Source organism: Arvicola amphibius, chromosome 4 (assembly GCF_903992535.2).
Source record: "Arvicola amphibius chromosome 4, mArvAmp1.2, whole genome shotgun sequence".
Lineage (NCBI taxonomy): Eukaryota > Metazoa > Chordata > Mammalia > Rodentia > Cricetidae > Arvicola > Arvicola amphibius.
Window position 1 is genome coordinate 53,053,203 of NC_052050.1, and position 18,517 is coordinate 53,071,719.

General features: G+C 44.6%; 2 protein-coding genes across 2 annotated transcripts in view; one reads left to right on the plus strand and one right to left on the minus strand.

Annotated features, from left to right (window-relative positions):
* Nucleotides 1–14,268, minus strand: part of Stx8 (syntaxin 8) — a 245,541-nt gene extending 231,273 nt beyond the window's left edge. Inside the window, exons 1-3 of the mRNA XM_038326921.2 lie at nucleotides 14,205–14,268; nucleotides 9,854–9,953; nucleotides 5,925–6,019 (exon numbers count right to left, since the gene is read on the minus strand). Coding sequence (XP_038182849.1) covers nucleotides 5,925–6,019; nucleotides 9,854–9,953; nucleotides 14,205–14,221 — 212 coding nt within the window. The 5' untranslated portion in view covers nucleotides 14,222–14,268. The remainder of the gene's footprint in view (nucleotides 1–5,924; nucleotides 6,020–9,853; nucleotides 9,954–14,204) is intronic.
* Nucleotides 14,269–15,105: 837 nt separating this feature from the next.
* The window catches only part of Cfap52 (cilia and flagella associated protein 52), a 45,096-nt gene continuing 41,684 nt past the window's right edge, over nucleotides 15,106–18,517 (plus strand). The window contains exon 1 of the mRNA XM_038327383.1: nucleotides 15,106–15,175. Within this exon, the coding sequence (XP_038183311.1) occupies nucleotides 15,106–15,175 (70 nt within the window). The remainder of the gene's footprint in view (nucleotides 15,176–18,517) is intronic.

Sequence of the window (18,517 nt, forward strand, 5' to 3'; positions counted from 1 at the left end):
TAAATAGTCTATAAAATTAACTCTAGGCTACGTGTAAAATAAACACACATTTATGCTTACACTTGAGTTCCCTTCCAAGATGTCTTATCATGTACATATAAATATTCCTAGACCTGAAATATTTCCAATCCCATGAAGTTTTGACAAGGAACAAAACCTAGTATGCCGATTCAGAATATCCCTGGAGACTTCTGCTAAATCTTGGAAAACTACAATTAGCCAGCCACTCTGCCTCTTTGTTTTATGCTTTATTTTAGCAGACTGAAACAACAGACCCCCAAGGAGATGGGAGGGGCTGATCCCATGAGGAACTTAAAAATACTTCTTCAACTTCCCAAAGCAGATTAGTCCCACCTCTGAAATATTGAAACTTGGTGTGGGACATATAACCTTGCTATGTTAAAGTTAAAACCTTCCTTTTTATTTAAACAGAAAAGGGGAAATGGTGTGGGAAGGTCTTCTGTAAATGCGTTGCTTTTATTGGTTAATGAATAATGCTGCTTTCAGCCCATGGCTTAACAGAGTAAAGCCAGGCAGGAAATCCAAACAGAGCTGTAGAGAGAGAGTAGGCAGAGTCAGGGAGAAGCCATGTAGCTGCCACAGGAGACAAACGCCTCTGCCGGAGACAGCTGAAACTCTGCCAGTGGGCCACAACCTCATAATAATGCACAGATTAATGGAGATGGGTTAGTTTAGGATATAAGAGCTAGCTAAAAATGCACTTAAGCAACTGGCCAAACAGTATTGCAAATAATATAGTTTATGGGTGATTATTTTGGGTATGAGCAGCCAGGAACGAACAAGCAGGACCCCCCCCCCAACAGAAACTCAAGCCCATGGAGGCTGAACTGGTCTCTGGCCTCAAGGGACAGGGTTGGCCCTCTGCCTCAGCTCTGTGTGGTCCCCGGGACAGTGTTGATCCCTCAGCACATGATGCCAGACTTCCAAGTCAGGAACATGGGAGAGCAGCTACCAGTTACTCATGTATGGACTGGACGCTCAAAAAGAAAATCAACAACAAAACAAAACTACCTACTACTGTGGAGAAAATGACAAGACTTTAATACCAAAACCTACAAAGAGATCTAGTGACAGACAAAATGATAAAATTTCTCCAAACACAAGAACCATGTCCTTATTTTTCCCTTGTTCCCAGATGCCATTGAAACTATCACAGAGTCAGTGCTGGAGACCCTCAGCTCCACTGCAGGCCCAGTGCTGCTTCCAGAACCTCCACATCTCCCCACTCCACAGTCACTTGGGTGGTTATCACATCTACCCATCCACCCACCCTTTTCCCCAAAACACAGAGTTGAGGACCACTAAGAGATGTCTAAAACATTATCTGCCCAGGCCCTCTCCTAAGGCACCAAACACCTCTGATACTGAATACTTTTGAAAAGAGGTTGTTCTCACTCTCCTAGAAAATGGCAAAGGCTGGGTCTGGAGAGATGGCTTAGCAGTGAAGAGCACTTTGCTCTAGCAAAGGACCTGAGTTCGGCTCCAGGCCACATGTCAGGAAGCCTCCAGGTGCACTAGCACACACTCACACAGACACAGACACATTAAAGAAAAAAATAAAAAGGGTGAAGGTGATGGTTTTGAAAAGCTAACAAAGGCCAAGCGCCATGAGAAGCCGACTGAGAGTATTTTTAGTACTGCATAAAATCCACACAATGCCTCCCACAGCACAAGCTATTATTGCAACCTGGTGAGGCAACTAAAAGAAGATCTGGAAATAGAAGTGACTGGCAGCGCACAGTGGCTCACACCTGTAATCCTGGCACTTACGAGGCTGAGAAGTAGAGGGCTTGCCTATAGAGCTACACTGTTAAGTTTTAGGCCTGCCTGGGCTACAGAGTAGATTAATTAACTCCTTTGGAAATGTATAAAGCAGATTTGAGCATCCTGACTACAGGACTCTGTCTTGCTGATCAATTACAAGCTAACGGAGTCAAAATGCACAGCTTTCCTTTTGAAAACACAACATCAAAACCACTTTTCAGGAAAGAATGTGACACCTCAGGCCTGCACTCATGAATTGAGGTGTCCTCATCTTGTACCTCCTGTAGTTTCTGGGGAACTTTATGAATACAGGAGGACAAAACCATGTCACAAAAGTCCTGCCAGTTCTTAGTTACGCGGCACAGTAAGGGAGCATGCCTCTCAAATGCTCACATTCCAACAGGCACCCAGTGCTGGGTGTGGTGCTATTCACTAGAGGCAGGCAGGCCTCTGTGAGCTCCAGGTCTGTCTGATCTACAAGGCAAACCCAGCCAGAGTTACACAGTGTCTCACAAAAGAAAAGTCACCCAACTTTGTTTCCTAGAACTGTTTTGAAAAGTCACCCTGTGATGTGGGAGGCCCCTCTGTGTGTTGCTTGTATCGGTTAATGAATAAAGAAACTGCCTTGGCTTGATAGGGCAAAACTTAGGAAGGTGGAGAAGACAGAACTAAATTCTGGGAGGAAGAAAGCAGAGTCAGAGACGCCATGGATCTGCCAGAGATAGACGCTGGGAATTTTCCCCGGTAAGCCACTGCCACATGGCAATACACAGGTCAATAAAAATGGGTTAAATCAAGACATGAGAGTTAGAAAATAAGAGGCTGGAGCTAATGGGCCAAGTGGTAATTTAATTAATACAATTTCTGTGTGGTTATTTTGGGGCTAAGCTAGCCGGGTGGCCAGGATGAACAAGCAGCCTGCTCCTTCCAACAACCATGTCCAGCTGGAGAGATGACTTGGTGGTTAAGAGCATTTGCTGCCCTTGTACAGGACATGAGTTCAGGTCTCTGCACACACACTAGACAGCTCACAACTGCCTACAACTCCAACTCTAGGGGATCCAACACCCTTTCCGGCTTTCTCAGGCACTGTGCACACATATACACACAAACACAAAATTAAAATAATTTTAAAGAGGCAGTCTTTTGATGATTTGTGTTTTTTTTTTAACTAAGGATCACAATATCTTAAGATATAACTAATATGCCACAGTGAACAGAACACTGCATCACCCTTTGCGCTTAAGAAGGCTCCCGTGGACCTGTGACTGCAGCAAGCAGTTGTCAAAGGCATGCCAGGGCCCAGGGGAGAGGAGACTATGTCTTCTACTAAAGAATTCAGCTTCAAGCCGGGCAGTGGTGTCTCAGCACGCCTTTAATCCAGCACTAAGACCTCTGTGAGTTCCAGGAGCCTGGGCTACAGAGGGAGTCCCAGGACGGGCACCAAAGCCACAGAGAAACCCTGTCTCGAAGAAAACAAAACACAAATAAAAATCAGCTTCAAACAACAGACTAGACCCAGATAGTCATGTGCTCGAATCTGACTCTTGTGTCCCGAGCTATAGGGTCCTGAGAAAGTTACTGATGTATCCAGGATTCTTCTCTATAAGATTAAACTCCCTGTAGGAATGTTGAAATCTCTCCACCTGTATCCATGACACGAGGTGACAAGGTTGACCTGGTCAAGTTACCTTTTTCATAAAGAAGAAAAGATATTTCCAAAACCAAGCATATTCAGTGATTAGTACCAAAGAGCTTCCATCTGAAATTGCTTAAATTTGGAGGAAGATTTGAATTATTAAAAATGTTTAAGAGGGAGGACGTTGGAGAAATGCCAGGGGCTAGAGTCATAGAGCATGTGCTTGGCATGTCCAGGGCTCCAGGTTCAATCCCCCGCCCCAAACCAGCCAACACAAAAAGGTTGTTAATACTATTGAAGCCACCACTGCCTTTTTCCTTCTAGTAGAAGAGGCTTCCCTGAAAACAGGTTTAGGAGCGCCCCCGTGTGGTGTGTGACCTGAATGTCACCTTCTCTACCAGCAAAACTTAAAATTGGTGGGGAAAAGATTATTTTTAAAAGTTTTTATAATCCAGTTGGGTTTTTATTTTTAATTTTTTAAATTTTCCATAGGAAATTTCAAATTATCAATATTTGTGTTCTTATAAATTTTTTGAATGTTTTAAATAATGAGGCCAGTGTGTTTGGTGGGTAGTGCTTAACATGGAAGTCTGGGGAGTCATGCTGAGAACACAAAGCCAAAAGTCTATTACAACAGACGGCCAGACTGAAAGTGTTTAGGAAAATGAAACCAAATATTACACACTTAGTACTGTCTGTCCACTGTGTAGCAGGGGCTATTAACAGGAATCAGAGTTCTTGGGTTATATATCTCTCTTGCTCTATGGGTCGTACGTGTGTGTGTATGTGTGTGTAACTGTTATAGTGTGATATATATATATATATATAATATACATAGTGAATTAGAATGAATTATCTTAATGAAGTTAGCAAACAGGAACTAAAAGTACCATGAGACAGTATTTAACTACCTTTCTAACACATGTGATTTGGTTACACTAAAATGAGTCCATGTACCTCCATGTACCTTGAATGCATGTGCAAACTCCCCAGCACTGACTTCTGAAAGAAGAGAAACTAGCCCCGCCCACTGTAACCCACTCAGGTCTATGGATTAAGACCTGTTGACTTGGGTAAAATAAAAGCTCTTTATGTAACACACTAGCGGGCGGTAACAAATGATACCATATGGAGGGTAAAATTACAAACCAGAATATTCCAGCTGTGTTTCAAAGAAGGCCCCATTGTTTGCTAAAATTAAACTTTTATTTGAAACCTCAGCAGATTAATAATTAAACATTTCGATGAGCATGCTATTAAGCCATGCCAACCTTCCTAACATAAAAGAGCTCATTTGGGAGAAAACATGTTTTTGAAACACCTTCAATTGTTTTGTCAAAAAAGCTGGATTCCTACATTCTCCCACATAAAAGCCAGGCTATGTGGTTTCCTCTGACACCAAAAACCAGGTCTTTGGCGTGAATTACAGACAATTTAAAGAAATACAACCGTGGGGTCAGTTTTCAACTCATTATAAACCAGGTTTAAAGACTCAGTTTAGGTAACAGGTCCATTGTGAATTTCTTCCTAAAATGTTTGTTTTGAGGTGGGGGGTGGAGTAGGGTAGGGTGGCTCATTATGTTGCTCAGGTTAGCCTCAAAATCACTATGTAGTCCAGGCTGGCTTTTAATGCTCTGTCTTGCTTTGGTCTCTTTGGTGCTGGGATCACAGACATGTACAACCACAACCACACACACTTCAAAAGCGGCTTGAGCACGTGATACCTCACCAGGTTAAGATGGCCCAGCCTGCTTTAATCAATTCCTAATACACTTTTCATCCCAAAAACTCCCAAACGAGGGGCACTTGTCTGTGTCCCTGAAAGAATGAAGCGGCCAAACCATATCTCAGTAGTCTACAGCTAGATTTTTTTTAAAAGCAGGAAAGACATGTAGCCTCTACTGTTACCAGCCAGAAAGCAGGTGACTAAATATCCTGAGGGCTGAGGTGTCGCTCAGCTGGTGGAGCATCTGGCTAGCAGGCACAAGGCCCTGGGTTCCACCCCCAGCACCTCAGGAAACCGAGTGTACTGGAGTATGCCTGAATCTGAGTGCTCAGGAGGTGAGGGCGGAAGTTCAAGTCATCCTTGGCTACAGGTGAGCTCAAGTCCAGTTTGGGCTACTGAGACCCTGTCTCAAGAAAACCAAAATGCTCTGGAAAATCCAGCAGGGAATCAGTATTCAGAATTATCATGGAAGTCCTGCGGCTGAAGTAGCGGCTAGCCATCCTCAAGGCAGTAAAGAGCTGAGGGAAAGCATTAGCTCCCTGCCCTGTCAAGGTTACACCCAGACAAATTCATTCCTTAGGTGAGTCTTCCCTTGCCAGCGCAGTTACTGCAAAGCCGTGAACAGACACTTAAAACAGAATTCAAGACTATAGGCAACAGTGTGGACCAAGTCCTCCTTGAGCTGCGGGAAATGTGATGGCCCAGATCCCTTCCTCTCTTAGATAAGATTGTTTCTCCTCCCTCCAGGGAAGGCGGACATGGTTACATGGATACATCTGACGGGTTGACACAGCTCTTAGCAGTAAGTCCTTCAGAGTGTCGATCTTTACCTTCAGGTTCTTCAACAAAGTTCTGATGGTCAGGGTGAGCTGGAAAGAGGAGAACACAGCCTGAGTCCAATGTCCAGAGGGGTAGGCAGCATCTGCTAAGGAAGGAAGGCCTGGGAGACAGGCTCGGGTTGTGAAGTTCTCAATGGGGTCCTCGGGTTGTGAAGTTCTCAATGGGGTCCTTGTCTAGCCACCAGAGCTCTGTCCACCCGGAGCGTGTACCCATGGTGCACCTGGTCCACGCAGGAACAGAGCTAGTGAGTGGAAACGGTCAGCCTGCAGTCATACTCAGCTGGAATTCTGTCCCCAGAACTCCCACATACTGTTTTACCCACACTGGAGCCATGCAGGAAACTGTGTTCCCTCAGTCCTCACTCAGCAGCAAACCCCACGGTTCCCTCAACCATGCTTCAGATGACAAGGTGTCAAGTCCCATTAGCATTCTGACTGGTCTCAGAACACTCTGGTATATTTATAGCCCGTCTGACCACTGGAAAGTAATGCTCTTTTTTCACAAGAGGAATGTTAACCACGCATGACTCTTCTTCTAGGACTGAGGAAACTGTCTCCAGTCAGCCTAAAAGCCCAGAGAGAATGTCTGTCTGTGACTCTGAAGATGAAGAGATGGGGAGAGCCCCTCCCTGACATCTGGAAATATGAAGAACAAAAGTACCCATCTGAATGAAAACATATTTGACCACGGAGGAAATGAGAGGAATATTAGAGAGGCAGACTGCCACTGTTTTTACTATTGCTTGCTAAAAGTAGTAGTTAACTGGGCATGGTGGGGTACACGTGAGATCCCAGCACTGGGGAGACAGAAGGATCTCTAGGACAAGGTAGCCAGCAGGGTCCACAGTGAGTTCAAGGTCAGCCAAGGCTACATAGTGAGAGCCTGCCTGACCAAACAACAAAGTAGCAGTGTATAACCCAGAGAGAAGCAGGAGGCCCTGCTCTGATGAGCAAGGTCACACATGTCAAGCAACTGTCAATGCAAGCAGTTAGGAAAGGCTTGGCTTTGTTCTAACACCCCAGGAAACCAAAGGAGCCACCCATGGAGCTGATAGGAAGCAGTCTGCCATGTATTTAAAGAGTAAAGAACAGAACAAGAAGCAAAAAGAATGACTAGTTGGGTGCTGTAGTTTACACCTGTACCCCACATGAGGCTTCAGCACCAGGTCCACTTGGATCCAGGAACTCGGGGCCAGCCTGGGCAACAAAGGAAGATACCCCCCCCACCTACTCTATAGCAAAAAAATACACACACCTAACACACACACACACACACACACACACACACACACCACACAGAGAAATGTAATTTTAAAATGTTTAAATCAAGTCATAAAATGAAATTTCACCCCAAAAGAGAATATCTAGAAACTTACTGTAATGTCAAAGGTAATCATTACTTAGTATTAAGATTTCATATTTTATAGGAAAATATTCTTTGCCAGGGCTACGCAGCAAACCCTGTCTCAAAAAAAAAAGAAACAAAAAACATGAAGAGAAAGAAAATAATCTTTTATCATCAAAAGTACCTTTGTTATAATTAAACAGAAACTTTCAGAACAAAGAAAAAAAATGCAAGACCCAATTCATACTTTCGGTAACACAATCCCAGACATAGCACTGACGTAAACAACTGGAAACAGACAAAAAAAAAAAAAAAAAAAAAAAAAAAAAGCCTCACACCAACCATGCTCAAGGATAACAAAAACTTTTTTTCAAACATCAGCAGACTCAGAATTGCATTAAAAGGACAGGATGCTACCACAAAGTAGAATTTATTCTTGCAAGTATGGTTTAGTGCTAGAAAACCTCAAAGGAAAGCCTATGGTGTTACTGATTAAAAAGAGAACAAACATATGATTAATACAGTGTGGGGAAATTAAAAATAAGACAGGAAGAACAACTAAGAATAGACACTACAGTCTGCTTAAACTGTGATCTACACGTTCTTACTACAGGAACGAGACTAAGGAAATATGAAGGGCTCAAAGGAGATTAAAATATTAATTGCAGACAGAGAACAATCTACTTGGGAAAGATACAGAGAATCAGTTTAGAGCTGGGGAGACGGCTTGGCTAGCAGAGTGCTTGCCACACAAGCATGAAGACCTGAGTCTGAACCCCAAGCCCCCAGGTAAAAGGCCAGGTGCAGTGGTGTCCCCAGCACTGAGGTGGGGACAGGAGGGTCTACGGGGCTTGAAAGTCATCTAACCCACCCATATTGGTAAATTCCAGGTCCAATGAGAAATCCTGTCTCAAAACAACAACAACAAACCAAAAAAGTAGAAGAATTCAGTACAGTGATCAAGACAGGCATGGTGGCTCACACCTACTATATCAGCATCTGGGAGACAGATGCAAGAAGATAAAGATCCCAGGGCCAGCCTGAGCTACAAAAGGAATTCCAGACCAACCTGGATAGCATAAGATTCTATGAATTAATTAATTAACTAAGTAAATGACATTTTAAAAAAAACAAAAACAAAAATAGCAATACCAACAAAACCTAAAAAATGTGCAGACTGGTTTTGCCCCGCAATAACCACGCACTAGATACTAATGGAAGGTGACTAAGAAGGAAGCACTAAGGATTATTTAAAAAGTCAAGTTGAGCAGTGGTGGCACACGCCTTTGAACCCAGCCCACAGGAGGCAGAGGCAGAGGCAGATGGAGCTCTGTGAGTTGGAAGCTATCCTGGTCTATAGAGCAAGTTCAGGACAGCTGGGGTTACACAGAGAAACCCTGTCTCAAAGAAGCTCCACGCCCTCCAAAAAAAAGTCAAAACTCCCCTGCTTAATCCATAAATGCACTATATGTCTATTCAAAATCTTGTTATTGATCATCAGCCACAACACCAATTTTTTTCAGTGATATTTCATAAGATTACACTGAAAGTCAAACATCTCCAATCCCAGTGCTCAAGGGACTGAGACAGAAGGACCATGGTTTAAGATTAGCCGGAACTACACAGCAAGTTCTAGGCCAGTCTGGGCTACATAGCAATACCCAACTCAAACACAAAGAAATAGAATTGCAAATGACAATAAAAAATAAGACAAATGGAATATAATGAAAAATAAGACAAATAAAAATAGGACAAATTATATGTATGTAAAAGGGGCGTGCAAATCTTTTGAGGGGGAGTTTAAGACAGGGTTTCTCTGTGTAGCCCTAGCTGCTCTGGACTAGCTTTGTAGACCAGGCTAGCCTTGAACTCAGAGAGCTGCCTGCCTCTGCCTCTGGAGTGCTGGGATTTAAAACGGATTAAAGGCAAGCACCCTGTTCTACAAGCTACCACCACCACCCGGCTACTATGCAAGTGATAAAATGCCTGCATTCATTTCTTTGGTTTGTTGCTTAATCTGTTGTTGTTGGGATAAGATCTCCCTACCTTGCCTAAACAACTGGATAAGGAGTTATTGTAAACAAAATACAAGGCTGGGACTTGGCTTGGTAAACTGCTTGTTGCACAGGCCTGAGAACTAGTGTTTGATCCCAGCAGCTGCACAGCCAGTGTCAACCTCTGGCTTCCACATACACACAAACATCCATGAACACACACACAGGCAGATCCAAGAGTATGATGCCCGCAGCTGCCACAGTGTCAACACTGCAGCTCTATGAAAAGTCAGTGAATGAAATGTAGACTATTTTATATCTTAGGGCAGGAGTCATTCATAATTTACCAAATGGGGAAAAAAATAAAATTAGATACAACATACCAAAACACACTCCAAAGATTTATACACATGAACTCGCACATGCACACACGTGCACACAACACAACACACACACAGCATGCCCCAGATCTAGAAATGCTTTCAAACTTCAAAGATGAGCACATCAATTCTTCCGTGGTATCACCTTAGGTGTCTTTTCACCTCTCCTTTCGCACTGATTTCGTTGTTGAATTTTCTCAGCAATTTCTTGGGCAATTTGACAAGTAGAATCATATGTGGAGAACCTGAAATCAAAGTCATACAGAGAGAAAGAGGTTTAAAGTTCTTTAAATAAAGTCCTGGCCAGGGAATGGTGGTGGCGTATTGCCTTTAAACCCAGCACTGCAGAGGCAGGCAGATCTCTATGAGTTTGAGGCCAGCCTAGTCTACATTGTGAGCTCAAGACCAGGCTACATAATGAGACTGTATTGAAAGGAAGGAAGGAAGGAAGGAAGGGAGGGAGGGAGGGAGGGAGGGAGGGGGGAGGGGATGGAAGGATGAACAGGGACAGCACTGAATGTCCTGACTCTTCCTGTATCATTTCTTACTGCGTCCCATTCCTTCCTTACGTCCTTATGTATTCTCCCCAGGTCTTTCTTCTCTTTCGTCGTTCTTCTTTCTTTCCCTTCTCTTCCTCTCTTTCTTCCTCCTTTCTTCTTCCTTCTCCCTCCCCCTTTCCTCCCCTTCCCTCCCGGCTTCTCTCTCCTCTCCTTCCTCCTCTCCTTCCCTCATCTGTCTTCTTCCCCTCCCTCCCCTCCCCACCCCTACATCACGCCCCCGCCTGGACCTTCATCCATCATTCCTGAATGGTGCTTCCTATGTACCAGGCACCATTCAGAAAGCTTCACTAATGACAACTCGGTTAATCCACACAAGAACACTGTGGAGCAGGGAACATGGCCTCCTCCACGTAGATAGGAAGAAACCAGGTACAAAGAAAAGAGGCAGAGCTGACTTGCTCAGAGGGGACAAAGGAGAGCAGCAACCAAGGGTGCTTGGTCCCAGAATCTGGGCTTTCAAGGACTTTACTATTATGCACATGATAAAACATTTGCATTTGTACTTTTGGCTTGATGTTATTTGGTTCGGGTTGTTTTGTTTTGGGGGTTTACTGTTTTTGTTTTAACAGGATCTCTCTACTAACCCAGGCTAGCCTTGAACTCATAATTCTCCTGCCTTCCCTTCCTTAATCCTGAATGCTAGGATTGCAGGCCTGCAACACAAGGGCTTATGCTAAACAAAACATTGTTCCTGGCACTGTCAATTCGAAAGAGCAATAAACGAAATGGACAGAGTTCCTGTTTTTAAATGAGCATTCCAGTGAAAGGAGAAGGGCAGACAATAAATATATGGTTGATCGGATGCTGATTTGATCTGCGCTATGAAACATGGAAGATAAAGGAACACAGTGACAAGGAGGTGCTGGATCAGAGAAGGAGACACTGAGGCAAGGTGAGAACTGACAACCAAACTCACACAGCAGGGACAGCAGGAACTGTGTATCTGCAGCAAAATGCTCCAGGGAACGTGGAAGCCTGGCTACCTCCTAACCCCACCACAGTTCTCTCAGAACACGGGCCTTCCACTTGCCACTCAACAGTGTGGGGGCTGGAGAGACGGCCCAGGGGTTTAGAGCACTGCAGCTCTCCCAGGGAACCTGGGTTTGCTTCGAGCACCCACAAGGCCGTCTACAAGTGTATCGTGCCCTCTTCTAGCCTCTAGGGTACCAGACAAGCATGAGGCACAGACATACATGAAGACAAAACACCCGTACACTTCAAATAAAAATAAACATCTTTTTAAAAAAAAAGATTTCTGGGCAGTGGTGGCACACGCCTTTAATCCCAGCACTCAGGAGGCAGAGGCAAGCGGATCTCAGTGAGTTAGAGGTCAGCCTGGCCCACAAAGCCAGGGCTACACAGAGAAACCTTGCCCCCAAAAAACAAAATTCAAATAAACTCCTACTAGCACCCAGAGTTTTCCTGATTATAGCATTTTCACTTTCTAATTTTCAGAAAACACATGTGTGCACATACATCTCATCTCTTGTACCCGTCGGCTCCTGAGAAGCAGGGACTCTTGTGCTCATGAGAACAATGCATTTTCCAGGACTGTCCACTGCAAAATACTGAAAACTGTTGTTTGCCCTAATGTCCCAGTTTTATGCATAAGAGAAGAAATAATTTATTTCTTTAAAATATTTCAGTACTGGACATGCCCATTATCCCAGCTTCTTGAGGCTGAGATACAAGAGTCTTAACTTCAAGGTTAGTCTACTTGAGGCAGCTTAGGTAACTTTGTGAACTGTCTCAAATTTTAAAAGGTGATTAAAGGCATAGCTCAGCGAGAAGCATTTGTGCAAGGCACTAGGCCCTATCACCAGCATCAGGGGAAAAAAAGCATCTAGCTTGGACTGGGGATGTGGCTCCAGGTCCTACACAGAGAACCTTATGTTGTGAACTTCACAAGCACCTCAGAGGCAGCGCCACTCCTAACCCCAGACTCATACATCAATATGCATCATTCAGTACATTCGGGTATAGGTGTGTATGAAAAAGACCAGGTGGTTAATATACATATTTATATATGTTAACATACATAATCTTTTTAAAGTGGAGGTAATAAAGAAAATAGCCCAAGTCCCAGACGCCCTCCATTTTACTTGCTTGCCTCCACACTACCAGTTATGAAGACAGGGGCTTCAGTCAGTCTCAGCAAACACAGATCAAACATATAAAATCCGTAACAAAATCCTGTCAAATGCAAGACCTAAATCAAGTACCTCCAGGGTTAGGGGATGGGAGAGATTACTGATGTCAGAGGTGCTCAGAAGGGCTGGGCCACAAGAGGACATCTTGGGCTGACTTCAGACTCAAGCAGATGTCCGTACGGGAAGGAGGAGCAAAATCTAAACACCGTGGAAGGCACATGGCACAAGCAAAGACGAATGGAAGAAAGCATGTCTGGCCAAGTGGTAGTCCTAGTAGGAGGGTACATTTAAACAGGACAGATGAGTGGAGGTTAGTTTCTTCAGAGCCTGGTCCAGATCAAACTTACAGGAGAATTGCACCCCAAACACTGAAGCGTTTGAACTCTTTTACTGTTAGCCTCCATTGTTTGACTCCGTGGCTTTCTCATTCGACAGTTGAAAGCTTTCTTGTCTCACTGGGGACCAAGCCCAAGGCCTTGCGTGTGGTAAGCTCGACCACTGAGCTAAAGCTGAAATAAGTCATGAACGTTCAGATGATGTACTGATACGCATGGAAAAAAATCACGTTTTTAAGACGAGTTAATGATATGGAGAGATGCTCCCTGTTGTGTAAAATACATGCAAATAAAGATTCAAACAAGAAATGCATTGGGGAAAAGTTAACATTGGTTGTTTCCAAATGATAAAGATGCTATTTATTTTCTTTCCTGCAGATGATACTCAGTAGTCTCTAAATTTTCTACCAGGGATGTGGACAATTGTTGAAACTTGATGGGGGAAAAAAAGAAGAAGTGTTATATTCAGCAATTGGCTGGGCATGGTGGCAGCATGCAATCACACCACTTAGGGAACTGAAGTAACCGATCAGAAACTTAAGGTCGGCCTGGGCTATCTGAGACAATGGAAACAAAACAAAACAAACAAACAAAACCCAAGGAAAATTTCAGCAACTAGCCCAAACAGCCTAGATCCCTAGGTAACTCTAACTCTGACCTTGGGAGCCGCTCTCCTAATATTCAAAATTGTCTACCATCGAACAATCATAAACTGTACCAGAAACACCAACATAAGGCATATTCTCCAACAAGAACTTTATCGAAATATAATAGTATAAATTATGAAACAGGAAGGTCAAGACTGTATAGCAATGTGTTCCTTGGACAAGGATATTTTTCATCATTCTGTCTTTGGAGTTTCACTGCTGAATAAACGGCCCTTATCGGGTGCTGATTTCTGCACTAATTCTTGCTGACATAAGTCTTCAGGATACTGACGCAGGAAAGGGTAAAATGCCTACCACAAGTGCAAATTTCCATCCCAGATTACTACAAATCTTTTTGTGAAGAGCCCATAACACCTATGCCTGGCTAACCACTAACTAGCTAGTGACCATGGAGTCTGAACCTCGGTTTCTTCCCTTTTGGGGGGTTGATGGGTGAAGGAAGGGACATCCCACTAAAGGGTTTCTACTTCACTTTTACAGGACCCAGGGGAGTCTGCACAAGCAGGACGGGCGAGAAGTCCCCACAGAAGGTGGAGGAAACACTCGATTCTGTTCAAGTCTTAGCTCCTCCAGGTTACTGTCTCCCGCTCTGACGGCCGAGTTAGCACCGGGGAGGCGGGATGTGGCTGAGTCCCCACAGCAGGGGAGGATCCTCACCCGCTTTGCTCATCCCTAAAAGCCGCCAGCCTCAAGTTCAACGATGGCCAGGGTCTGTGCGAGTCCCTGGGAGCCACTTCCACCCCCAAGTCCTACCACGAACTACAGCCAGCACAAGCAACTCACCAGGGGTCCGGGGCCATGGTGCAGTCTCGGCCAGCAGCTGGGACACTTCCTGCTCGCACCAGCTGACTACGGCGGCCCGCGCGGCTCATTCCCCGCAGTTCGGAAGGTGCGCGACCCGAGCCCAGAGTTTGCTAAATGAAACGTGTGTCAGGAACCTCAGAACAACGCCAACCAAAACTCACCCTGGGGAAGGGGGTGGGGGGACAGTGGATTGAAACAATCGATTTTCGTTAATTCACATGAACTGCTGGACGCAAGGAAAATGGTTACATTATTGAACAGACTCAAAACCTTTTCCCAGGAATGGAAGCGATCAAGACCCCTGCTCTCGAAGTTCTTCGCATTTTTTTTTCTGATTGAAAAACAACAAAACAAGCCCGGTGTGATAGCTCGCACCTGAAAGCCCAGCACTTGGACGTTTGAAGCAGGAAATATACATAAAAGCAACATATATACTTACATACATAAAAATAGTTGCATACGATTCTAAAACTTTTAAAGTCTTTTTAAAATTTTTCTTTTACAAGGTACTATCAAGTCCACGATTTTTTTGTAACAGACCACTCATCAGAGGCAATTCTCTGTGCTCAATTATTTTTAAGAATCATCATAAGGGGCTTAATTTTATAGTTAAGACAAAAGTCGCTGACTTTTGCACGGGAGACGAGGGAATTCATTCTACATATTTAGTGTTCACCTACCACCTAAATTTCTAGAATGAATGAAAAAAATAAGAAGGAAGCCCTTTCCTACATTTGCAAAAGGGTAAATCAATTTGAACTCAGCGGGCTGGCGTTCTGCTCGAGCGTAAACATAGCACGCATGCGTACGCCAGTTACCATAACGACCAGTAGACGCTGCACCCTGAAGTTGAGGAATCAATAAGCTGAAATTCTCCACGATGGAAGAACAAATTTTACCCGAGACCGACGTGGCTGAACTGGAGCTTGAGGCTGTGATCGGCTTCAATGGTGAGGCCTGGAGTATCCATGATACCTCAGGGGCAGTGAGACGCTTACTTGGTAGCACCTGAGAGTAGTGGGGACAGTAGCAAGAGCCTAGCCCGGCAACACCAGCCCCGGGATGATGATGATCTTGGTCTCACTCCCGATCCTCAGAAACTGGAATGGGATAACAGCTCAGATAAAGCGCCACATCCAGGGACCAAATGTGCCTAACTTAGTAGGAAGTATGAATAAAGGTCTCTCTCTCTCTCTCTCTCTCTCTCTCTCTCTCTCTCTCTCTCTCTCTCTCTCTCTCACACACACACACACACACACACACACACACACACACACACACACACACGCGCACACACATTCGCACGCACCCCTGGCAGCAATCCTTGGCTCTGGACACCACTCCCCTCCCCACCTCGATCCCTCAACGACTTTAGTAACCACCCAGCCTAGAGCAAAGAAAAGAAAAAAGGAAAAGAAAAAAACCACCTTTCCACACCTCTCACTGATCTGCAGTGGAGAAAGGGCTGCGAGGAAACACACATCGCTCTAGAGGTGCTCTGTGTCCTCTGTCCCAAGTAAGGACTCGGAAAGGTTTAAAAGATCCGAGGGAAGGAGGACAGTAAGGGAGACCTCCAAGGGAGATTCTGGAGGGGCCAGGTCATTGTTATTACTTGTGACTGTCATTGTAAACATTGCGAGAAATTGCTGTGGTGGTGGGGGTTGTGTTTGGGGAGTTGAGAAAAGGTAAGGAATCAAACTTTGGGGGGAAATCAACTTTTTAAAAAGCACGTTGTGACACCTGGTGGTTGTAAGGATGTGGTGCAGAATGATTACTGAGTTAAGTTTTAAGCACTTCGGGTCTTAGCTCCCGGGTCTTCATTGTAATATACAACTCTGAAAGCCAGCATTTCCTGTATCCGAGCCAGCGTCTTTAGAGATGGACAGAGATTACTGAAAAAGAGTGACCCCCTAGTGAACTGCAAAACATCCTGGAGAGCCAGTGCAAAGACACCCCGAGATCTGAAACTGAATTCTGGTGAACTTACTGGGGTTGTCTGAAAGAAAACAGCACCCAAAGGGAGTGGCACTAACGGGAAGTGTGACTTGTTGGAGCAGGTACGGTCTTGTTGGAGCAAGTGTGTCACTGTGGAGGCTGGCTTTGAGGTCTCATATATGTTCAAGCCATGCCAAGTGAGTCAGACCACTTCCTGATGCCTGCAAGATGTAGGACTCTCGGCTCCTTCTCCAGCACCATGTCTGCCTGCGTGCCACCATGTAGCACCATGATAATAATGGACTAAACCTCTGAAAATTCAAGCCACTCCAATGAAATGGTTTTCCTTTTTAAGAGTTGCCCTTGTTGTGATGTCTCTTTACAAGAGTAGAAACCCTAAGACACCTACTAACTAGCTCTCAGAAGAGGGAATCGGAAACGTTTTATTAAAGTCTGGATGAAAGGTTGCTTTTTTTTTTTTTAAACGGTGTATGAATGTTTGGCATGTCCTTGAGTTGTGCCCAAGAAGGCCAGAAAACAGCATTGGATCCCCTGGGACTAGAGTTACAGACCAGTGTGAGCCCCATGACCAGAGTGCTAGGGATCAAACCTGAGTCCTTTCGAAAAGAGGCCAATGTTCTTAACTGCTGGGTCAACTCTCCAGTTCCCTATTATAATTATGTCTGGGGCGGGTGGGGGGGGGGGTATGTAAGTGCAGTTACCCTTGAAGGCCAGAAGAGGGCATGAGATCCCATGAAGGTGGAGTCACAGGTGGTTGTGAGCCGCCTGATTGTCCTGGGAAGTGAGTTCCAGTCCTCTGCAAGAACAGTGTATGAACTCTTAACTTTTTGCCGAGACTTCTCTTAAGCCTGTGGGAGAAAGCATTTATTGAGGACTTGAAAGAAGTCAAGGAAATAGTGACCTCTTTGACCTTAAATAGTCCAAAATTGGGTAGGAATCAGTGGCTGAGAGTTGAGGTACAGATGATTCCAAGTAGTCAGAATAGGGGAAAAGGGAGAAATAGAGAGTGTAAGCCTTACTTGGTGAATAGCAAATGGTGTAGCATGAATTCAAATTGGTCTTAATAGTAAAAACTCGGGAGTCAGCTATCGGGGTGAATGCTGAAGATCAGAGAAGCAGAGCAGCCAGCCCACTAGGGTTCTTACCTCTACCAATGGCCAGACCAAAGGTGTGATCCTGTCCTCAGACTGACTACAATGAGCTCCTGTCTCCCCCCTCTTCACCACCATCTGGCTGTTTCTCTTTTAGACTGGATCATTATCCCGTAGCCCAGGGTGGCCTTGAACTAACAGAGATCTGTCTGTTCCCTTAGCCCTGGGATTAAAGGTGTGTGCCACCACTGCCTGGCCTCTATGGCTAACTAGTGTGGCTAGCTCTACACTCTGATCTTTTGGCAAAGCTTTATTTGTTAGATCATACACAAAATATCACCACAAAATAGTTTGCTTGAAGTTCAGGACTGGAAGGACAAGAAAAAGAACCTGGACCCAGAGGTCAGAGGCCTTAACCACTAGGTAATGGAGCTTATAGTTCCCATGGAATTAATCCAAAATTGAAAGCAACTGGGCATGATGGCGTACACCTTTAACCCCAGTACTTGAGAGGCAGAGACTAGTGGATCTCTGTAAGTTTGAGGCCAGCCTGGTTTACATAGTGCGTTCTAGGCCAGCTAGCTAGAGCTACAAAATTAGACCCTGTCCCCCCAAAAATACAAAAGTTGAAAGCAAAGCAAAGTGACAGTAGAGCTCATCGTAACTGTTAAAGTATTAAACTTGAATTTGAACACAATGATGCACATGGGTAGCTGTATTCTACAGTTCTAGGTATTATACTTTGACATGAATTTATCATGTAAACAGACCAAATATAATCATGTTGAATATGAAAACATCAGACTGTAGCTATTGAGTTCAGTCACATTCAACTGATTTTCCATTATGTCCAGAGCTCTTATAAGTCCAAAACAGCAGCGGCAACAAATTGGTCAGGAATCTGCAGGCCAGATTTGATGTGGGAGTCCCCTCTGTATGCTGTAAATGCCATTGGTTAATAAAAAACCTGCTTTGGGCCTATTGCTGAGCAGAATAGGGCAAGGCGGGAATTCCAAGCAGATGGAAGAGAAGAGAGTAGATGGAGTCAGAGAGATGCCACGTAGCTGCGGGAGACAGACACGCCCAAACCTTGCCAGTAGCCACGAGCCTCGTGGTAAAATGCAAAATAATAGAAATAAATTAATTCAAGATGTAAGAGCTAGCCAGGAATACACTAGAGCCACTGGCCAAGCAGTGTTGCAATTAGTATAGTTTCTGCATGATTATTTTGGGTCTGGGCAGCCG